The sequence below is a fragment of the Nanorana parkeri genome, unplaced genomic scaffold (assembly GCF_000935625.1).
Source record: "Nanorana parkeri isolate BGI_ZX_2015 unplaced genomic scaffold, ASM93562v1 scaffold46, whole genome shotgun sequence".
Lineage (NCBI taxonomy): Eukaryota > Metazoa > Chordata > Amphibia > Anura > Dicroglossidae > Nanorana > Nanorana parkeri.
In genome coordinates this window covers 1,190,397-1,212,948 of record NW_017306314.1, presented here as the reverse complement: position 1 = coordinate 1,212,948, position 22,552 = coordinate 1,190,397, and the positions used below count along the sequence as shown (strand labels likewise).

General features: G+C 41.3%; 1 protein-coding gene across 3 annotated transcripts in view; it reads right to left on the bottom strand.

Moving 5' to 3' along the window:
• Positions 1-1,247: 1,247 nt before the first annotated feature.
• The window catches only part of PYGB (phosphorylase, glycogen; brain), an 87,314-nt gene continuing 66,009 nt past the window's right edge, over positions 1,248-22,552 (bottom strand). For all 3 annotated transcript variants that reach the window (XM_018573175.1, XM_018573162.1, XM_018573168.1), the window contains 14 exons: positions 19,610-19,692; positions 19,335-19,478; positions 16,590-16,682; positions 15,149-15,295; positions 13,139-13,302; positions 11,566-11,680; positions 10,615-10,716; positions 10,218-10,365; positions 8,915-8,973; positions 8,539-8,680; positions 7,369-7,576; positions 4,969-5,103; positions 2,786-2,852; positions 1,248-2,702 (listed from right to left, as the gene is read on the bottom strand). In XM_018573175.1, coding sequence (XP_018428677.1) covers positions 2,550-2,702; positions 2,786-2,852; positions 4,969-5,103; positions 7,369-7,576; positions 8,539-8,680; positions 8,915-8,973; positions 10,218-10,365; positions 10,615-10,716; positions 11,566-11,680; positions 13,139-13,302; positions 15,149-15,295; positions 16,590-16,682; positions 19,335-19,478; positions 19,610-19,692 — 1,760 coding nt within the window. In that variant the 3' untranslated portion in view covers positions 1,248-2,549. The remainder of the gene's footprint in view (positions 2,703-2,785; positions 2,853-4,968; positions 5,104-7,368; positions 7,577-8,538; positions 8,681-8,914; positions 8,974-10,217; positions 10,366-10,614; positions 10,717-11,565; positions 11,681-13,138; positions 13,303-15,148; positions 15,296-16,589; positions 16,683-19,334; positions 19,479-19,609; positions 19,693-22,552) is intronic.

Below are 22,552 nucleotides of genomic sequence, written 5' to 3'. Positions count from 1 at the left end.
TCAGCATTTTTCTCATTAGCACATGTGAATTCAGGTACACTTGAAAGGCCTACCCCCCTCTCCCAGTCTAAGTGCAGCGGTATAGGGGCTTAGAAGAAGCTCACATCAAGCCAAATTGATGGTTTACTGCTATTTGCATTTAAAACACATTTCATGTTTTTTTTACATTTTATAAATACATAACTACCTTTGTTTTTGTAATACAGTATCTGCCTGGAGTTCAGCCTAAACCTGTCCTAAAAGGGGGGTTTGTAGGTTCCCCTTGGTGACCTCCTTCTGACAATGGCAACTGCTTAGCTGTCATGCTGATGCTCTGGCTTCATTAGTTTTAGTCACTGATCCCCCCTTTACAAGAATGCAGAGATAAGGCTCTCACTATGTATTTATTTGCTAAATGTCGATTCCAGGTCTGTGACTCATAAATATTAAAGTCAAGGAGTGCCAGGCTACTAGCATTAGAAGGAGCCTAGCAATAGCAGCCCTCATGGTAGGTGTACTTTAAATGTAGCAACCAAGTTATGCGGTTTGTGAGTATAACATTAATATTAGACCTCGAAAAATAAAAAATTGTAGAATATAAAATGTGAAAGTATTGCTAATTGCAGCCAATTAGATCCCTGCCTTTATTTTATACCCAACACCGAGGCTCTGGGTTTTCTCTTTGATACGGAAGGCTTTTTATATCAGTACCATGTTATGATGGATCTCTACCCCTTTTTTTTTGGTTTTAGCATTTCATTAGAGTTATCTTTTTATTTTTCTAATTATTAGAATGCCAATTTGGATATTCTTCTAGTGTCTACACCAGAGACATTTTCTATGTCACCATTGAGGGGAATCTCCCTACAAAGCAAAGACAGCAGTGTAAACCCTTCCAAACTCTACCAAAACAACTGTCTGCATTGCAGTCTGATTCTCTATTGGGGGAACTTCCTCCCAATTCCAGTTACATCATGAGGATATGAGATGAGAGGGAGCTCTCCCCACCTGAGATATAGACAACAGTGCAAACCTTGCAATGGTGGCTGTCAATGCCTAAAATTGTGTCCCTGTAACAATGTGAAAATAGTGAGGTTTCTCTAGTTAATAAAGGTAGAGGCAGGCAACATATTTGTCTGCTCTCAATTTACTCACCTGCATCTAATAAAACTAAAACTGCAGATGGACCAACTCCATAAAGGCTCAATGACCAGTGTTACATCAACACTTCAGTGCTGTACTTATAAAAACTTCTATTCAATCGTCTGTGAGAGTAGATAGTAGTTTTATTAAAGGAATAAGACCCACAAACACGAAGGTGGAGTTATAACGTGCAAACCTTTAGTTAGAAATACAGTACTTTGGAATAACACACACACAAATGCTAAAGCGACGGCATCTTTGCAAAGACAAACACATGATTTACAAAGTTTCACGCCAAGCTTGCTCGATGTTCCCTTCACCAGGTTGTGCGGAGAGCAAGGATATGACGGCCACATTCCTACAGATGGTCCACCGCAGTGTTGGAAAGTGTTTGCTCTGTGTCACTATTTTGCAGCTACTAGATTGCTTTTATTACAGTATTTAAAACTTTATAAGACACTCTAAATGAGCCTTTCCTAATGGCTTATGTCAAGGCAACACATACTCTATGCACCATTCTTTCCTTAGAGGGTACTTTATTCCTTACCATTTAAGGTCACATATCTACTCTGCATGGGGAAAATGCCCTTTGTGAATAAGCCTTGTATGACCAAAATGTCCCCATTGTCACTTATGCTTTTTCTGACACGCAGGCTTATTCAATAAAGTAGTGCAAAGAGTAGCGATGATGGGCAACAGTGCAGTAATCACTAGCAACATATCAGAAATGACGTATAATGGGACTAAAGCAGACTGCAATGTGATTGGATTCATGGGTCACTGCATTCTGCACAATGCCTCGACTCTCTACATTCCCTCACTGATAAAAGCCTAAAGATGTTCATAAGCTAAAAACTGAATAAAATAAAACTATTAGTGCTATTTGACTAAAACATTATGATACAGCTGTACTACATGGAGTCAATGTGAAATGCAGAAGAACCATCTCACGTGTGTTTCCTATTTGTTCATACAGGACAAAAAAAAGAAACAAGTTATAAAACAGTGTACAGAATGAGCACAATTACTGGCTATGGTTAATTATTATTCAGTGGACTGCAAGTGGTTCAATCCTGTATGACCTAACATGAATATGGGTTGTGTTCTCTATGAAAGAAACTGCAGAGACTGCCCTTGCTTCCTTAGTTAACATATTATGGAAGCACTGCCTATGACTTCAGTAGATGACCTCAGTACTGTCTTGCCACTGGCCTAGTTACATAGCCAGGCCCAGAATGTAGATCAAACCCAAATATTGTGAGCAGCACAACTGCAGAGAGTCAGTGTTGAATAATGCAATCAGGATGTTTTCCCAATAGCAAGGCTAAGCTCTGATGGGAAAAGCAATCACAACTGGTGAACAAACACTAATCCTGAGCCAACCAAACTACCAGCGGAGAACAGTGAGCACATGCACCTCCATATATCTATTCCCTGGGTATGTTGGGTGGAGGAATCTTCACAGCGGATGGTTCCACCCCCCAGATTTCAGTGGCATATTCACTTATTGTTCTATCACTGGAGAACTTGCCAGAGCAAGCAATGTTCTTGATGACTTTCTTGGTCCATTCCCTGAGATTCTGCAAAGGAGATATCAACATGTTAAGAGAAGGAAATATTCAATACAGATACACAGCGGGGTAACTAAATGCTGCTGACTTACCATGTATAATTGGTCCACTTTCGCTTGGCTTTTCATGTAAGCTTCATAATCTGCAAACACCTTGAACCTAAAAAAGTAGAATGCATAAATAGGTATTTACAGAAATAAGGTGCTGAATGGGAGGAGATCACAGCTGAATCCCAAGGGAAGAGATGGACAAGGCTGGACCTTAAACCACAAATTGATGAATTCTTAATTTTGCTAGCAGGGTGTAGATCATTTTTAGTTCACTGCATGTGTACTATATTGTATGTATGTACTAAATATGCAATTTTCTCTGTACAGTTTCATTACCCTATGTATAGCTCTCTGGCACCGTTTATATCTTTTTTTCGTTCAAAAAGGTTTTTATTAAATGTTATAAATTTTTAGACACATAGACAAGTATGTTTGCACACACTTCAAGTGTCAGTCTCAGAATACAACACATGTATTATGCATAATAAAATAAAATTATAATGATAACATTAGTACAGAAAAAGTTCAAAGAAACCTTAAGGTCTCAATATCAGTAAAATCAAACTTCGAGTCAAGGTCACAGAAAAATAGCCTGAGTTATCTGGTTCTTAGGGAGGGGTACATCGTAGGAGGAAGAATGAGAGGAGTAGCAAATAAGGGGAAGGAGAGATGGGGAGAGAGAGATGGAATGGAAAGGCAAAATTAGGAAAAGCAAAGTATAAGAGTGAAGGAGTGGAGATAGCTGGTCACCAGCTCCGGCAATAGGTCCTCATATAGTCAAGGAATTAGCACTGGCACCGTTTATATCTTTAATTCAGTAAAGATAACTATGTAACACCCTAGAAGTATAAATGCTTATATTTCCTTGGAAATCTGTAGACAAATATTCCACAATCCATCACATGGAGGCTGATGTATAACTCTTACGGCCAGCGTATAGCTGGTTGCATGCAGTACGACTGGAACTACAGCCACTAGATGGTGGTGAGGAGCATATCAATTTCCTACACGTCTGTAGGTGCCCATACACTGCTCGATTCTCGTACGAGAATCGGGCGAAATCCCGCGATCGTACGAGAATCGAGCAGTGTGAACGAAGACGTGCGACCGTTTCTACTGTACGGTCGCACGTCTTTTGTTGAACCAACATGCTCGAAAACCCGCCGAGAATCGTACGATTGTCGGCGGGTTTCTAGCCTGCTCGTCCGATAGCTGCGGAATGGGCCGGTGTGCGCACGCGCACACTGCCCGTTCTGCATTGCGGTCATCGGAAGCCCGCCCCTCAGCGGGGCGGGCTTTCGATGATCGCAAGTACGATCTGCCCGTCCAAGGTGGGCAGATCGTACGAGCTTTCAATAAGCATACGACCATCGCAAGACAAAAGTCTTGCGATGGTCGTAAGGTGTATGGGCACCTTAAGCATCATCTAGTGTCAATGGTGCCGTGTGAATGGCATCCACCCAGCTATACGCAGGCCAGAAGAGTTATACTTCAGTCCCATAGTGTTAAAACAACTGGCACTCTATTGGTGGGATCGCTATCCTTGAGTTCCTGGGTCTGGACACTTGCATTACATATGGTTCCCACTCTCCCTGTTGAGTTTACTTATTTTTTTTATATTACAAAGAATGTAACAGAAAAAGCTGAAACACACGAAGGTGGGTGTGAACAGTCACAAAATCCCAGGTGAACAGGAGTTGGGAAATTATATCTAATTTCCCTATTTCCTATATGTCTTGGATACTTCAGCAACAAGATCTCCCTGGGATAATTCTCAATTCTGTTTCTGTCCACCTGGGGTATCAGAGTTCCCCCCAATCTCACCCTTGCACAGGAAGTGTGTTACTGGCAGAATCACCAGGTAAAAATAAAGGAAAAATGACTGGAAAAAGAAAACTAATCTAGCCACTACATCTAAGGACTGGTCAGTTGCAATACATTTCTTGGTGTTGGGCCCGGATATGATTTAAAACCCAGTAGGCAGAGGGAGTTCCCATCATAATGGTCAGGTGTGCAGACCCAAGAACACAAGAGCAGAGATCTCATCAATTGAGTCCCTGAGAGATAAAATAAAGAATTTGGTAGTTTAACTACACTCTGAAATATCAGTTTTGAATGTTCTGACCTATGTTCTGAATACAATTAAGTTATGCTGTTTTTATATCTCCTTGGAGTTCAGCTATAAACTTACTGAAATATACCTATGTGATCCTTAATTGGCTTACCTGTCATGATTCATTAACATATTGACGATATCCTTGAACAGATCTGGTTCAGTGGGGGAAAAGCGGCCATCTCTGATCTGACTGATCGCTTCCCGAAGCTCTGGGATTCTATCGTAGTATTCTTTTGCATTGTATCTATCCAGAATACAAAAAAAATTAGGAAAACATCACGGATACAATTCTGAATCCTTTCTGTATTCTATTTACAAACCATAGTCAACAAATACAAATGTGTGCAGGTTACAAAAAGAGAATTGAAACGAACAACTACTGCTAGCAGATGTTGAACCGTGCACTTCCTGAGCTAAAACAAAGCCACTTTTGGGGAAATTGCTAGGGGGTCTAATAATAAACAATTTACAGAGCCATTCATCCTGAATCTCTGAACGTTTGTTCTTTGCACATACAGGTAAAAATTAAAATTCTTAGTACCCTGTTTCCCTGAAAATAAGACCTACCCCGAATATAAGACCTAGTACTATTTTTGAGAATTGCTAAAATATAAGACCTACCCCGAAAATAAGTTGTGACCATTCCCAGGGCCGGTGGTGGCATAAGGGGGAACTTAAAGAGCCGCGGCAGAGGCAGGAGAGAATCAGCGGTGCCAACGAAGCCAGCGCTAGAGGAAGCAAGGCGACAGTGGAGGGAGCAGAGCCGCATAAGCCGATGCCTCCTCTATAGCGCCGGCTCCTGCCACAGGCGGAGTGATACCAAATGCACTCTGCCTGTGAGGAATCAATAGTGAAAGTGCGCTTTGCTCATTCTGGCCAGCGATTGGTTAGCAAATTGCTCCTGGAAAGGTACGGCACCCCTGATTGCCCTGATCACCAAATTTTTATACATGAATACATGTAGACTGTTGTACATGAATAAGTGTGGATTGTTGTACATTAAAAAAAAAAAAATAAGACCCACCCCGAAAATAAGACCTAGTGTGTTTTTTTGAGGCAAAAAAAATATAAGACAGTGTCTTATTTTTGGGGAAACACGGTATATTTTCTTTCCAGGTAGAATATAACATTCAGAAAATACCGCATTATGGCCACTAAATGGAGCTGAGGAGCATAGGAAATAAATACCGATGTCCTCTGGTCCTTATCTCTATCAAATGCCCATAATCCAGTATTACATTACACTAGACCTTAAAAGAAAATATATTAAGAATGTTTGTTTTTGCCTCTATTAGCACAGAATGAATGATTTACAGAGATTTGCAGGCCCAATGGATCTACGAATTGTTTTATAGATGGACCCCCTTAGTGTTGCCAGCTGGTGGTATTCTGAACATATTGCACAGAATTGCCCCATTGTTTTCATACTTGCAAGGAAGCCACATTGGAATTATCATTTTAAAAACAAGCCGCAGAGTAAATCAGAAGTAATTGATATTAGATATTGATTTATTATTATTTTAATTATATTGTTTGTATTTTATGTCAGGTATGATGTAGGGCAGTGGTTCCCAACTTGAGGGTCGCAACCCAAAAGTAGGTCGCAATCCTTTTGAGTGGGTCTTCACATACCTTCTGCTCCATTAGGTGAGAGGCTCCTCAGCCTCCTCCTAGCGCAGCAGTGTCAGCACCCCCGCCGCTCCGCAAGATGCCGCTGCAGCAGCCGTGGCCGGGGAGGAGCAAGTGTTTTTTTTGCCTGCTTCGGGCAGGCAGGGCTAAATGTGCAGATGGGGAGCCGGTCAAGTGATTTTGGTGGCTGTACAGCCACCTACATCACTTGTCAAGTTGCCTCCCTCCCAGTCTTGGTTTTCGGGGGTCCCCTGCTCTTCTGGGGGACCCGGGACCACAGCAAATTGTTTCAGGATGGAGAGCAGGGAGCAGATTGGAGAACTTCTGTTCTCCGGTCTTGTCCGTTTTAACAATGAGGTGGGATAATTTTATTGTTGGGGTTCACCACAACTTGGCACATGTTACGAAGGGGTCGCAGCCCTAGAAAGGTTTAGAACCACTGGTATAGGGTATATGATCTGTCCTGGTTGAGCTACATATCAGTATTGCTATGGGGGACTGAGCACTGCCAGCAAATAAAACACATTTTTGCAAAGCTTTCATCTTTATGTAACCCAAATACTTTGCATTATTCATAATAGAAAAAACTGTTTTATATAAATAGGTAAGCTCTATATTGTACTTTTCAGGGAGCAGACAAACACTGCTATTCAGTCTTTGCCTTAAACACTGACAAAATGGCTTGGTAAGTCTTTCAATATATATACAGTACCACCAAATAAAGAAAGCAGTCATGTTTTGGAATGAAATAAAGATCATGTCTGATAACTAGTGTTGGTACTTCAGGGGTATGTTTCTGGTGGATTAGTAAGCGTAATGATCCGCTATGGACAATGGTCCACACATGGCGGCCAGTGAAGGGGAAAAAAACAATACAAACCCTTTCTTGTCAAGTGCTTCCACATCGTCCACTCTCATGCCAAAGATAAATAGATTGTCCTCTCCGGCCTCTTCTGCCATCTCCACATTTGCACCGTCCATCGTTCCAATGGTCAGAGCTCCGTTCAGCATGAACTTCATGTTTCCAGTGCCGGAGGCCTCTGTGCCTGCTGTGGAGATCTGCTGAGACAGGTCAGAAGCTGGGATCACTGAAAGACAAAACAACAAAACAAGACTCAGCATTCTCTGTTAAGTCAACCATAAAAGTACCTAATAGATTTTTAGCATCTCTAAGTTCATCTGAGAATCTTCAGAGAAAACTAGAAGTGAGTATATATGCTTCTTTTATTAAATTCTAGGCAAACAGCTCAGCCAGTATCGTGATCCAGGTGCCCCTGTCAAACAGCACAGCAAGGTGCCTGACCGCCAGTTTACTTAAAGGACAGGTTCACGTTAAAATAAAAACTCCCCAGCCTCCCTCTTAACCTATTCTAAGATAAAACCTCCCCACCAAGGTTACTACTTACCTCTTTCCAACGGCAGTGGCCTCATGCATAGTTTAAAGTATCACTGCAAAAAACTTGTCTTGTGCTTTCTGCACAGCAACTCCTCATAGACTTGAATGCGGCCTTAGACCAATAGTATTGGCAAAGCCCATTTAAGTCTATGGATGTTACTGCAATACAGCCTGGTCAGTCACCCAGCCCGATGACTAGGCAATGCATAAGCAGAATTACACTGCTTAGGTCATCTTTCTGCTCTCCTGTTCTATAAGCATTTTTACAGCTCTGTACAAAGCAATACTGCCCTGACCCTCCCTCTCCAGTGTGAGTGCTTCTTTACAGCGGATTACAGGAAGCTAAAATAAGACATTGTTTATGTACTTACACAAGCTAGTTTACAAATATATTTAATGATTAATACATAACTGGAGCAAATTGAGTTTTTATATCTGTGTGAAGTTCTTAAAATGGGTGAGAAGGAATAACTATTTTTACTCTCTATGACAAACACTCAGATCCTCCTCTTTATTCTTCCAAAATGAGAGCATGAGAAGGATGATCTGATTTGCTTCTATAAGCAACAATAAGAATGACTTTGTGAGATAGAATTGCTTCTATTTTCTCAGAGACCATTTACAAAGTCTCGTGCAATAAAATAGACAACTAACCTTTCTCGGCCAGGGACACTCGGTAGTTCTCCAGGTATATGACTTTAAGTCTGTCACCGACTATAGGATCATTGTTGACAACATTTCCCACAGCGGTGATTAATTTGATGATCATTTTTGCCATATGATAGCCAGGAGCCGCCTGCAGAGCAAGAGATGTGTATTAATACCAACTCACAGGTTAACAATTATCAATAGCAAGAGCAAGAAAGTGTTTTGTAATGGTTTTTTTCTTTTTTGCAAGCAGGATGGATACATTTACAACAAAGGACTCTACTGCCTGCCCCAGGGTAACTGCTTTGGTGTTTTCTCCAGTTCACTTTGAACAACTCTTTGTAAATCAGCTCAGCATAAGTTGATAGGCTGCATACTGTACCTTTCCTCCAATCATTACTGTTCTTGGCACAAATGTTTTGGATGGATCTTTCTTGATTCCTGAAAACAGATAGCATGTAAATAAGTGTTGAGCATTTAAACTCTGAAATAAATACCATCACATAGTCCTACACTATGCTACTATGTTACCCCCCTTTCCTATTAATCTATACCCCCACACTCCTCTATACCCCTTGGATTCCCCAACATCCTATTTGTTAAGTTTAGACCTAAAATGTTCAGAGTTGAAGAAGCCATTTTTCTTTTTTTTTTACTGCTATGCTATATAGTGAGCTTGCATGCTCTAATTTGTCTTTATGATATGTGTGTATTATTTACTGTACCATGCTCTTTGTACCCAATAAAAAGAATTATGGGGTGAGTGAAGAACACTCATCCCCATAATTCAAACCGACTTGCGACATTGAAGCTGTCACAGGTCGGCTCTATTGATCGGGAAGTCAGTGAACACCACTGATTGCAGACTTCCTGCTCCTCTCCCTGCTGAGAGAGGTGACTGTCAGTCACTGCTCCCCGCCGAGATTCCCCCCTTCCCTCTCCGTTTCTCCAGTGCTGACTGAAGGAACAGATGACGGGGGGGGCGCTAGAGAGGCAGAGCCAGCTGTCAATCAGCCAGCGGGGTGGATTTCGACAGCTGCGGCGCAGCTCTGCAATGCCTGCATATAGTAGGTAATAGCCTGCTATATGCTGAGTTTTAAGTCCTTGGAGGATATTAGTATATGTCCTCCAATGACCCTGAAGAGAACTATGGGCAAAAAAGGTTGCCCCATAGTTCTCCTTTAAGAAAACAAAAAGGCATCTTATATATGCACAGGAAAAGTAGATTAAGTGGGATTTGGGGCTTAATGAAAAGGGAAGCCCTAGAAAAGGGCCCCCCCTTAGACAAGCTTCTCATGGTTATCTATGTAAATAAAGTTGCCCATGCGTTGGCAGATTTTTCCACCTAATATATTACTTCTCGCCATAAGCAGACTGAGCTGCAACAGATATGGCTATCCAGGCATGTTCAACAACCAAAGACCCTGCATGAGATAACTAGAAAGTAATTCAACAGTTACATATATGTTTTGTTGTTCCAGCCCCACCCCTGTCACGGCAGAGAGCCGTGACAGGATCGAGAGGTGAGCGAACGCCGGTATCTGTTCGCTCACCTCCCAATCTACTGAGCCGACCTGTGACAGTCTCATATATGAATGAAATATTAACAAAAGTTAAAAGGGATCTTTTAGTGCAGATAATCAGCATGTGCATGGTCACCCTAACCTACCAGGCTCCATACTTACGATTGTACAAAGTGATGATATGTAAACAGTTCAGGAGCTGCCTCTTGTATTCATGGATTCTCTTCACTTGTACATCAAACAACGAAGAAGGATTAATTTTTACTTTGTATTCACTCTCCAAATAAGCTGAAAATTTAAGCTTGTTTTCCTAACATAAAAAACAACAGATGTTAATGGTTAGGTGTAAGATAGCATAACAACCTAAAAATAAAACAGAAAGTCTTTTAGATTCACAACCGCCAATTACATCGCACATTGCACTGGCCTAGTTTACTGTAAGCCACCAGAGATCTGATGAACATGAAGACCTTACAACTGTGCTATTTCTAGCAAGATCTGCATACTGTACGTATTCAATGGTCTTTGTTACTCTCCCCAAAGATGTGCATTCATTTACCTGCTTGACTTTAGCAATATCATGTACAAAGCTCTCATCATCCACAAAATCCAACAGTTTCTTTAGTTGGCTCAGGTCAGTTACAAAATCTTCCCCAATTTTCTGCAAAGATAAAGAGAAATAATTAAGGTTCTGATGACTGAAGCGAGGACCCATGTTCCCAAAGCTACAGATTCAGACTGCCAGGACAGGCTTGTGTCTCCAGTTCTTAGTACTGACACTTTGCTACAGATTACTATGGAATATCTTCTGCAAATCACCCTGCATAAATGTACTGGTGACTTCTGGGAAATTTCATTTTTTACAAGGTAGCAGGCCTGTGAATGCCTCAACCAATGCCTTGCTTTATCCAATGAGTTTCATTGTATCCAGTCCTTGCAGGAACACCCAAAAACTCTCAGGCGGACAAGAACAAAGTCAAGAATTATGGCAGGGAGGTGTCGCTGTTGGGGTATACAAGACATACAGGAAAGTAGGGGCTGATGTAGCCCACCAGGCTTTACCAATGACTAAAATATCACTTTTGGCTGGAATGAGCCATTGGAGAATGCACACTCAGCATTTTTACACATGCTTTGGTGAAATTAAGGGTCATCTTTACCAAATGAACTAACTTCCCATCTAGAAATGGTTTAATAAACACCATCATTTATAGACAGTCTGGCTGTGCAATATATAGGATAATGCAAGTGAAAATCATTACATATTACTAATAAAATAATTGTAACAGAAAATCACCGAATTGGAAGTTACATTTTGCATGTATACTTTTGTACTGTTTGGGGGTTAAACATTTGGACACTTTGTGCATTTAATAGTGATAAAATGAAAAGCGGTTAAAGAAACAATGACGGGGCACGTCTTATTTGCCATATCCCTTCCTTTAGTTTTTTTTTTCAATTTAAAGTAACCTTGGCTTCATTAGTGGGAGGTGGTGGAATGGCATTTTACCTCGGCGATTATATCAGCCAGGCCTGGATTGCACAGCATTAACCACCTCCTTGGAGTAATGCCATTTGTCTTGTTCTGGAATTTCGGTGGTTCCATATCAAAGAAGTCTTTAAAGCTGAAAAAAATAATAATATTGAAATATAGACATATAAGAACTAGGTGCTGATATACTGAACAGGCAGCTCAGTAATGAACTCTTACTGAGCACCGTGGAGTGACTTTTCTGTAAATCATGAGCAACCAGAGCAGATATTAACTTCTTATTTTTAGAAACAAAATGTTGTCACTTTAAAGCCTAGCTCTCCAAGATTGGTGTCTGCAGCCTCTTCCCCACTTCACTCAGGCGGTTGGAGACCTGCTAACACAATCATGTACAATGCAGGGCTCACAGCCCTACATTATATGTGAGGATGCCAAGGGAAAGTCCATAAGCATGGTGAGGAGGGGAGGCAGGTGAGCACCGACTGCCGGAGGGGTAGGGATCAGGTAAGTAAAAGTCCTCTTTATCATACCCCTAGACATAAATGAGCAGTTAACCCTTACAGTGCTAGGTCTTAACCAAATACACTCTTTCAGGCATGCCCACCCAGAATTATATTATTTATGATGATTCAATCTCCAGGTCTGTATGAGTTGGGCATATCATGCAGACCTGTAGACTGGTACTATTATACATTCTTAGCGATTTGGCTGACAAATGCATCAAATATTTGGTTTGTGACAGTTTTAGGTTTACCGTAAAGTGTTCTTCCACCCAAAACATTTTAGCTTTATGAAAGAGCGGGGAAAAGTTATAACCTCTTTCAGGATTTTACTGTAGCTGTATCCCTATTAAGGAGCTTTCCCCTCACTTCCCTGTCCAGGTTCTGTTATACACTGTACTGGCCCTGACAGAGCTGATCATAAATTCATAAAAGCTCACTCTGCACTGCAGGGCTGTGATCTATCTGCCGGCCAGTCTATTTACGAGCAACCCCGGCAGATGGATTACACAGCCCTGCAGCGCTGAGTGATCTTTTTTGAATGGATGATCAGCACTGTCAGGTCTGTGTCATACACTGTACTGGCCCCAACAGCACAGATTGTTCATCCATAAAAACTCACTCAGTGCGGTGGGGTCGTGATCTATCTGCCAGCCTGTGTACGTACAAGCAGCCCCGACAGACAGATCCCAGCCCAGCAGCGCTCAGTGATATTTTACGAATAAACGATCAGCGCTGTCGGTGCTGTGTAATAGAGCTGCAGCTGCCATGTATGTTTACTAGCAGCCCACAGCCATGTAGCACCGATTCCCCCTTAGCACCTTCCCCCACAGGAACAACTATATTTTAGGGTTATATTTTAGATTGGCGTGAGGCCAGCCAGCATTAACATAAATAAACAGGTGGGGTTTTTCTCTACAATGGGGCTACCAATCTGAACGGGACCAAGTGCTATACACATTTTTGTCCCCTGGTGTATAAAATAAAAATGTAACCTTTTTAGTGGACTTCTTTAAAGGAGATTTTTTTTGTGACAATACAAATCTTAAGCAATCTAAATGCAGAAATGGTTTATTTTGCCAAGTACTCACACTGAATGCTTTACTATCTCTGAGTGGATCCTCGCCACGCCATTGACAGCATGAGAGCCAATCACACACAGGTGAGCCATGTTTATCCTCTTGCAGTCTCCTTCTTCAATGATTGACATCCTCCTCAGCCGATCCAAATCGCTAGGATATAGAGCTCTCACTTCCTGCAAATTATGCATACGAATAATCAGTAAAATACACAGGCTCAGTGTTGTATAGCAACATTATGCTGAACCTGCTCATTCCAAGCATATGCAAAGAAAGCCCAAAACAATCTCTTCATTAAAATGTCCACTAGTGCATACTATACAACAATTACAAGTGACGACTTATTTCTACCTGCAATACTCTGTGTGTTTGTGTATATATTATATGTATACTATTCTAGAGCACAATACTCCCTAATTCTTTATTATAGGATCTGCTGTGTATAATTCCATCATCTATAGCTATGTACACAAAGGTTATTCAATAAAATTTGAAAACTGTAAAGTGAACAGGGTAGATAGTGGAGACTGGAAACTTTAAAAAGTGAAGATTTGTTATCCTATAGAGGATTGGTAATTGTGCCAAAGCAGTACCCTGAAAATCTACTTTTTGCCTTGGTTATCTACTAAAAAATAGCAGATCACTTCCTGTTCCTAGGCACTCCTGTGCCTTGAGCCTTATAGCTGTGAATGTGCAGTGTGAGATCATCTAAGGCACTACTGCCTCTGACTGCAGAGACTCAAAATCTAATGAAAGCATTTAGGGGGTTATTCACTAAAGAGCCAAAGGATCCAGCCGTAGCTTCGGCTGATCCTTCGGTTGATTTAGTCGAACCGAAGGGCTGCTGTACGGGCTATTTACAATAGCCCGTACACCAGCCGAAGTTACAGCCGAAGCGTGGAGAAAGGTCGGCCGAAGCTGACCGATCCCCACGCAAATGACAGCTTTTTTTCTTTTCTTTAAAATATTTGTATTTATTTTTCATTTTTTTTTTTACATTTTTAAAGTTATTTTTCAACTTTTTTAATCTTTTCACTTATTTTCTATTCTGCTCAGTACCTCGGAGGTGCCGAGCAGAATAGCCGAGCAGAATGCCGCTCGGCAGCATTTGGCTATTCACTAACTGCCGTTCGGTCACTATGGGAATAGGGGCAAACGGCACCGAGTGAGCTGCCGGGGCTTCGGCTCAGCCGATCCAGATGTTGGATTGGCTGCGTCGAAGTCCTTCTGCACTTCAACTCAGCCAAACATGCAGAGCATGTTCGGCTGACCGAAGGCAGCCGATGTACAGCTGATTTTAGCAACACTGTACAAGACTGAATTGAATAGCCAAACAGCGTTCGGCTCACTTCACTTTGGCTCCGTTATTCACCCGGCTGCCTTTGGCAGCTTTGTGAATAACCCCCTTAGAGAAAAGGACAGGTGTTCTTGTTTCTTTGTCATATCCACTGCTGAGCAAGTCAGCAGGGACACTGGATCTCAGCTATAAATGCTACAAAACACATTAGTGTAAACTAAATAGACAGTGATGCCATAATGTATTTTCCAACTAACTAAAAAAAAAAGGAAATAATAAAAAAAAAAAGAATCCATTTGGCTGCTATGGGGACATTGCCACATTTCATTTTTATAAAAAGCCATGCAATATTCAGATATTGAATGTGCTTTCTGCAATATTAATTGTAAACAAAGTAATCTTTAAATCAATGTGAAAAGTTATTTACCCGTGTCCTCATTTTTGGAGTACTGTTTAAAGAGAAAGTACTAGGCTTGTAGCAGGATGTGGCCTGTCCATTTTTGTTTGTTGTGAATTCAACCTACCATTACACCCAATGCAATCAAATATAACAGGCCCCTCCCACTAACTGCACATGCAATGGCAAACTCATTTCTAAATTGCGGCATTTCTGCTGCTCAGTAATCAAAAGAAAACTAAATTATGGTATCTTCACTATCTCCAGGTGCTCCATAACGTCATTACTTCTCCATAAACTGATGCATGCAACAAATGTATTCCCTTACATCCAAGTGTTTCTGGTTAATTTCATAGATGAGCTCCAGATGCCGAGGTAGCAGTTTCTGAAACATATCAACTGGCCAGCGTTCCAGCGCTTCAGGCAGTACTGTGTGATTGGTGTAAGCACAGGTCCTCTTTGTAATGTCCCAGGCCTGGGGAAAGAACACAGATCATTGTCACAATAACTTGGGCAGATAATATGCCGTATAGGTTCCCTATCAGACTGCAAGGGAAGAATAATAATTGAATCAATGTAAGTGAATGTTATATCTTTACTATACAGGATTTATATGGCATCAACAGAATGTAATAAAGCATTGTTTCGATGTATACGTTGTATTAATGTATGTACACGGATGGGTAGCCATATTTTCCCATAACATACTGAATCTCTGGCTCCTTATTGGCAGTATTACACAATGCTTCTGCTTTGCCAGCGACCACCACCATGCTTCCCTGTGGGTATGGTGTTCTTTCAGTGATGCACAGTGTTGTGTTTACACTAAACATACTTTTTGGAATTATGCCCCAAAAATTAAATCTTGGTTCATTAGATCATAACATATTTTCCTACATGCTTTTGTCAGACTTGCTGAAGATTTTTGCAAAATGTAGCCGGGCTTGGGTGTTTTTCTTAGCAAGAAAAGGCTTCTGTCGTGCCACTCTACCGCACACAACAACAAAACTGCACATCACCAAAAGAACACTATACCCACTGTAAAGCATGGTGGTGGCAGCATTATGCTTTGCGGCTGTTGTTCTTCAGCTGGAACTGGGCCTTTAGTCAAGGTGGAGGGACTTATGAACAGTTCTAAATATCAGTCAATTTTGGCACAAAACCTTCAGACTTCTGCTAAAAAGCTGAAGATGAAGAGGAATTTCACCCTTCAGCTTGACAATGACTCAAAGCATACTTCCAAATCAACAAAAGAATGGCTGCACCAGAAGAAGATCAAAGTTTTGGAATGGCCCAGCCAGAGCCCGGACCTGAATCCAATTAAAAATCTGTGGGGTGGCACAGGAGATGCCCTGGCGATCTGACAGATTTTGAGTGCCTTTGGACGGAAGAGTGGACAAAGTTTCCCAAGGGAAGATGTGCCATGCTGATAGACTCTTACCCCGAAAGACTGAATGCTGTCATAAAATCAAAAGGTGCTTCCACAAAGTATTAGTTTAAGGGTGTGCATATTTATGCAACCACATTATTGTAAGTTTTTTTAATTTTTATATTTTTGTCCCACTTTGAAGATTTCAGTTTGTTTTTTAATTAAATTGCACAGATTATAGGTCCCATTAAGGGTGGGAAAAATCTGAAGTGATTTATCTTGGTCTGATTTTTTTTTTTAACATCTCAAAACCTGCCATTTCTACAGGGGTGTGTAGACTTTTTATATCCACTGTATGTGTATTTTTACTGTATAGTTCAGCTTAAATAACTGTTCTTACCTTATCCCACTCCATTCCCTCCACATCAACAAAGATCCTCATGAGCTCAGGAATAGCGAGAGCGGGATGGGTGTCATTTAGCTGAATGGCAACCTGTAAATTAAATACTGCATTAGAAAGGGAACAGTACTGGATTCTTTGTGAATATACTAAATTATCGAGCTCTTAGGTCCCATTCACACAGGTTAGTTGCTTTGTAAAGCATGAAGGGCTGGTTGTTGATGTGCCTGGAGCTGAGGAAGGAAGCATTTGGACAGCTTTTTTAACTCTATGTAGACAGAAGAGCTGTGCGCCATCACACGCCGTTTCTGCAGCTGAGTTTCACAGGCACACACAGACAGTGTATGACCTCAGACACAGACATGATGCATTCAGCTCCTTACACCATCTGTGTGCTCCTATAAAAACCCGGAGCTGCACAAAGCAGCATGTGAGGATGCACTGCTCCTGCATCTACACAGAGTTAACAGAACTGCCCGAAAGCTTCTTCACTCGGCTTGGAGCGCATTAACAACCTGAGGAGCAGCACACCTGTGGGAATGGGCCTGGTGCTCACCTACTAGCCTTAAGGTGGCCATACACTTTACAACCCTCGCAAGACTTTTGTGTGACCCTACAGTAGAAACGGTCGCACGCCTTCCATACACTTTGCGATTATCGTACGATCGCGGGATTTCCCGCGATTATTGTACGATAATCGTACAGTGTATGGGCACCTTTAGCGTGGCCATACACTGCTCTATTTCAGTGTATGGGCACCTTGAAGACCTTCAGATGTACTGTGTCTGAGTAAGCATTAACATAGCAACTCTTGACATTCTAATCTGAGATAGTTGTGATGCAAAAATCTATTATTCTTCCCAATGTTGTTACATAATTATTGCATATTCTGAACGGTGTGAATTTTATATTATTACAAGACTAAGAATAATAAGAAAAAACTGAAAGAAACTGCATTCAAATTGTAACTGATATACTGGGATGCCTAATGCAGATGTGAGCTAGACCTATGATTCAGTGAAGGCGGTAAAAAGAAAAAGGGGAAAAAATAGGCATAGGTGTTAGGTAAAAAAGTCTACCAATATGAACTATGGTAATGCTCACTTGTTTTGTTAGAGAAAAAGAAACGACTACCAGGGTTTCCTTGCTAATCGCGAACCACTAGGAATATCTGTAACAGTGGTGTATGATCAGTGGTGTATTCTGGTTTGTGGCTGCCCTAGGCAAGACAAAACTTGCCCCCCCCCCCACTATATTTACCCAATCCTTTTCTATTTAATATTTTTTGCTTAACCTGTCAGTCGCTGGATACAGTGCACACGCTGTATCAAGCATTTTACATGTTCTGCTACCTGCATTAGAGTAGCAGGAAAGCTGTGGTCTCTGCAGGGTCTGTGGTGGGCTCTGCGAGGTCTCTGGTGGGCAGAGCCCAGCACAGATCCTGCACAGCCCTCGTGAGACCCCCACAGATCCTGCACAGCCCCCCTGAGGCCCTGCAGTCTCAGGGGGCTGTGCAGGATCTGTAATGGGCTCTGCCCACCACAGATCCTGCAAAGCCCCCCTGAGACCCAGCATAGCCCCCCACAGATCCTGCAGAGACCCTGCAGTCTGCAGGATCTCAGGGGGGCTGTGCAGGAACTGTGGTGGGCTTTGCAGGCTGCAGAGCCCCTTACAGATCCTGCAAAGCCCACCAAAGGGTATTGCACAGTTCTTCTCAATCTCCGCCCCTTGCCTCCTACTGCTCTGTCCCCCGTCTCCTCCTGATTCACAGCCCGCCGCTTCCTCCCCGTTCACATTAGGCAGACGATTTCTGTGCAGCCCGTCTGCCTAAATGTTTTGGGGGGGACGACATTTTTGCCGCCCCCCCCCTGCAATCTTCCGCCCGAGGCAGATATGCCCATGTGTATGAGACCTATTTCTGCCATAGTCCAAAGAAGGAAAGAAGCTATGGTCACAAGGTTTGCACTATTCCCGAAGATCATCTACTACTGCTAATATGTGCACTATGTATAAGTGATCGTTGTCTAAGAAGTATATTGTCATTAAAGAAGAACTTTGGGCTAAGAGCAAGCTGGGGTAACGGTTAGGGTGAGTATATCTTTGTTATTATAGCTGACAAGACAAAAAGAGCATTTAACCCTTGCACTGCGGGATAACCCTACTGCAAGGGTTAAGATTTCTTTTGTCTGGAGTTCTTCTTTATGAGTAAAAACATGTCCATTTTTGCAAACACCTTGATGTAAAGAAGTTCAATGTAAACACAGCAATGAGACTTTAAAAACAAAGAACTGTAAAGGCTCAGGCACATGGGTGCGAATACCGGTAGTGACATTTACACGCATGAGTGTATGTTTCCGACCGCAAACCAGTATCATCATTTCTGTAATCAGCTGCTATAACTAGACTTCAGTTAATCTTTATTTGCTTGTGTAATCACTAGTAGCAGGTCAGAAGGGCAAAACTGAATCTCATGAATCATATATATTGGTTAGTCTAGTATTAATTCCCTTTATCACATAATAAAGCACACATATTTGGCTCTGGATGAATTGTGTCTGTACATTGTGACTACTAGCCACTACAAAATGAAGTTCAGTTCAAATTGATACATTTAGTTTCCATAGACCTTTACAGAGGACATTAAACAATTTCTAGCAGTCCTTGGTCCGAAAGAAGCTCACAATTTGATGTCTCCACCACAGACACACGTACAGCATAATAAAAGTTGTATAATGCAGACTTTACCTTATCGGGGAAAGTGTCAAAGCAAGTTCTCACTGGATCCCGGCATCCAAACTTGGACGACTTGAATCGTCTGATGATATCTTGGAGAGTAGCAGCTACCACAAAGTACTCTTGCTTCAGCCGCAGCTCCTTGCCTTCAAAGAACTGCAAGGACACATTAATAGAGTCCAAATGTCATTTTCTGCATTCGTATTAGTTCGTTCAAGGAGAATCAGATTAACGCTGAATGTTATGGGCCTGTCAGAGATTATGTTCACTATACAGAAAACACTTACATTATCATTGGGGTAGAGAACTCGGGAGATGTTTTCAGCCAGATTTCTGTCCAACACAGCCTCAATGTAGTCACCAACATTAACTGTAAAACACAGGCACATGCTTTTCATAAGCCAGTGGATCCCATTTATGAAGTAAGTATCACATTTATTCATTCCACAAAATCATAAGTTAAAACACTAAGTTCTTGATCACAGTATGTGCATTTTTCTGCACACCAACGCACTTGTATAGTGTGAACACAGCACAAAGAAAACAATTGATTCTATGTTCCCTGTTCACACTATACATATGTGGTGTGCAGATAAAGAAGCTCAATGGACATGTGAGAAAGCCCTTGAAGCCCAACTCCAAATTAATATTTTTCTTGAATAAGAACTCCATGAAATAAAAAAATTAACCCTTGTAGTGGGGCTACCTCTGCACTGCAAAGGTTAACAGCTCATTTTGGTCAAGTGGATAAACTAAAAGAAAATATACTCACCTGATCCCCAGTCCTGCGGCATGACTGCTCACCTCTCTTTCTCTCCACTCTGGCAGTGAAATGTCCCTTGGCATCCTCACGTCTAATGCAGCTGTATTAGAGGCAGGGACTGCTCTAGCAGCCCAAGCAGGACAAAGGATCAGGTGAGTATATCTAACTTAGCCCCTAGACCAAAACAAGCAGTTAACCCTTGCACTGCGGGGGTAGCCCCACTGCAAAGGTTAATTTTTTTAATTTCTTGGAATTCTTCTTTAAATAACCCCTTGGTGGCTTTTTTCGCTTTAAAAGGAGCTTTGGTTGTGATACTTGCTTCCAAACTGGTTGTTTGCTATAGGAATAATGCTTTCCAGATGAATAGTAAGACAACAAAAGAAACTATTGTGGATTTTAGAAGAACTATGTCATGGGGAATTAAGGCTAGATACTGTATTTGAAGTATAAATATTTCATCTCTGGTTACAAAGGCCCAGAAGCATTTTTTTTCTAAGGATTCTGCAGCAATTTGGACTCTCAAAGAACTTGATGAAGGTGATTTTTTATCGTAGTTCCACTGAAAGTATACTAATGTATTTTTGTACTGTATGATACTGAAGTTATAAGGGGGCGGATCAGAGGATTTTGCATCGTGTAGTGAGGATAGCTGAATGGATTCTGGACTCTTCGCTCACTGATCTGAAGGATGTCTATTTGGATCACCTTTTTAGACATGCCTTCAAGATCAGGAATGATTGTACTCACCCTGGGAATTCAGTTTGTTTCTCTTCCTTCTAATAGATTACGTAAAATACTGACGCACACAAATTGGTTAGGGAATAGTTTTTTCCAGCGTGCATTGGAAAGCTGGAGGAATTATGAGGGTTTTTATGGGTTCTTTTTAAGGAGGGATTAGATTTTTAGTTAATTACGAAGGCTTTTGGGTGGTATGGCTTTTTAAATACTGTATATGAATTTTATGCTGCCTAATAATGGGTTGATAATAAATCGAATATCGTTGTGTCTTGTATGCAATGACAAATAAAGTATCTCATCTTCAATCTGGAGCAGTCCTATGCAGTATCTCTTCACCAAAAGAAGTCCTCAGTCATCCGGGCACCCAGCGTTACTCAACCCCAAAGATTGAAGGAAGCCTAAGTGCAGGGTGTCATAGCCCCAAACCCTGAGGGTCCAGTGAGTCATGTGACCAGCCAGAAGACATCAGAAAATGGTACGCAATGAAAACTGAGATAACACATAACATACTGCTGTGGGCTCCTTCTAGGGTGAGGAACAAGGAGCCCGGAGTTGGGTTTTAAACTATACAATAAAACAAATGTTACACAGCAAGAAAAACTAGAACAGTTTTCACAGATGCAATCAGCTTTCATCTTTGAAACAGAAAAAGGAATCTGGTTGCTATAGACAGCAGAGATTAACATTCATTATTAATTGAAATAGGTGGAAGAGCATCAGTTTCAGTTTCAATTATTATTTGACATAACACTAGTTTACTGCACAGGTCCAATCACAACTACACATATGTACTGATTAATTTATACTGTATTTTTTAACTGTACTGTTATAAAACAACATTAGCTTTACTACAGCACATGCATGCAACATTTCACCTAAAGTAATAATGTGTGAGCTGGATATGCGCCAGCTGAGATCACGACCCCCCTATCTCTAGTTGCACTTTCACCCTGCTCAGATAGAATTGTTTTGCTGAACGCATATCTGCACACCAAAGCTAAGATCAACAAAAGAAATAGCTAATATTCTGGAGCCCCACACCAGAGACACAGCAAATGGCTCAACTAAAATGTGACAGTATAATCCACATTATTTTGGCTGGGAGAGGGGAAGGGGGTGGATGCTGGGGGGAAGATGTATTAGTCAGTCTGATGACTATATTATCAATGCATTTGTTGTTTATTTTAGCACAGCATTGAAGCGAAATTGCCCCATATTTTTCGTTATTATTACAGTATTTATCTTAAAAGTCTTTTCGATATAACTTTCACATTTGTAGAAGGTTGTTTCTCCACATTTGTGTTATGGCTTTAAACATTGATTTGTAAATGAGCCCCTAGAGTCAGTGGCACCACGCAGTTACTCTTTCTTTTAACAACTATGGATACAAGATATCAGATGCAGAGTGAGTGCATTGTTTTCAATATATTGGCCAACTTAGAATGGTATTGTAAGTAGAAGCCATAAAGCACAACCATTGTTTGTAGCACTGGTAAGCAGAGCCTCTGTATATAATTAGCACATATGACTCACCCCAAGTACATTTCAAAGTATATACAGAAAATAATAAAACGTTAACACATAATGATAGGATCATTTACGTTAAGATGATCTCTTTCCCATGTTTATTTAAAAGAAACATTAAAGAGACTATACATGACAGCATCCAAGTGTATCAGGCCGGTGCAGGGGAAGATTGGGAACATCTGACCATGAGGAGGGGGGGGGG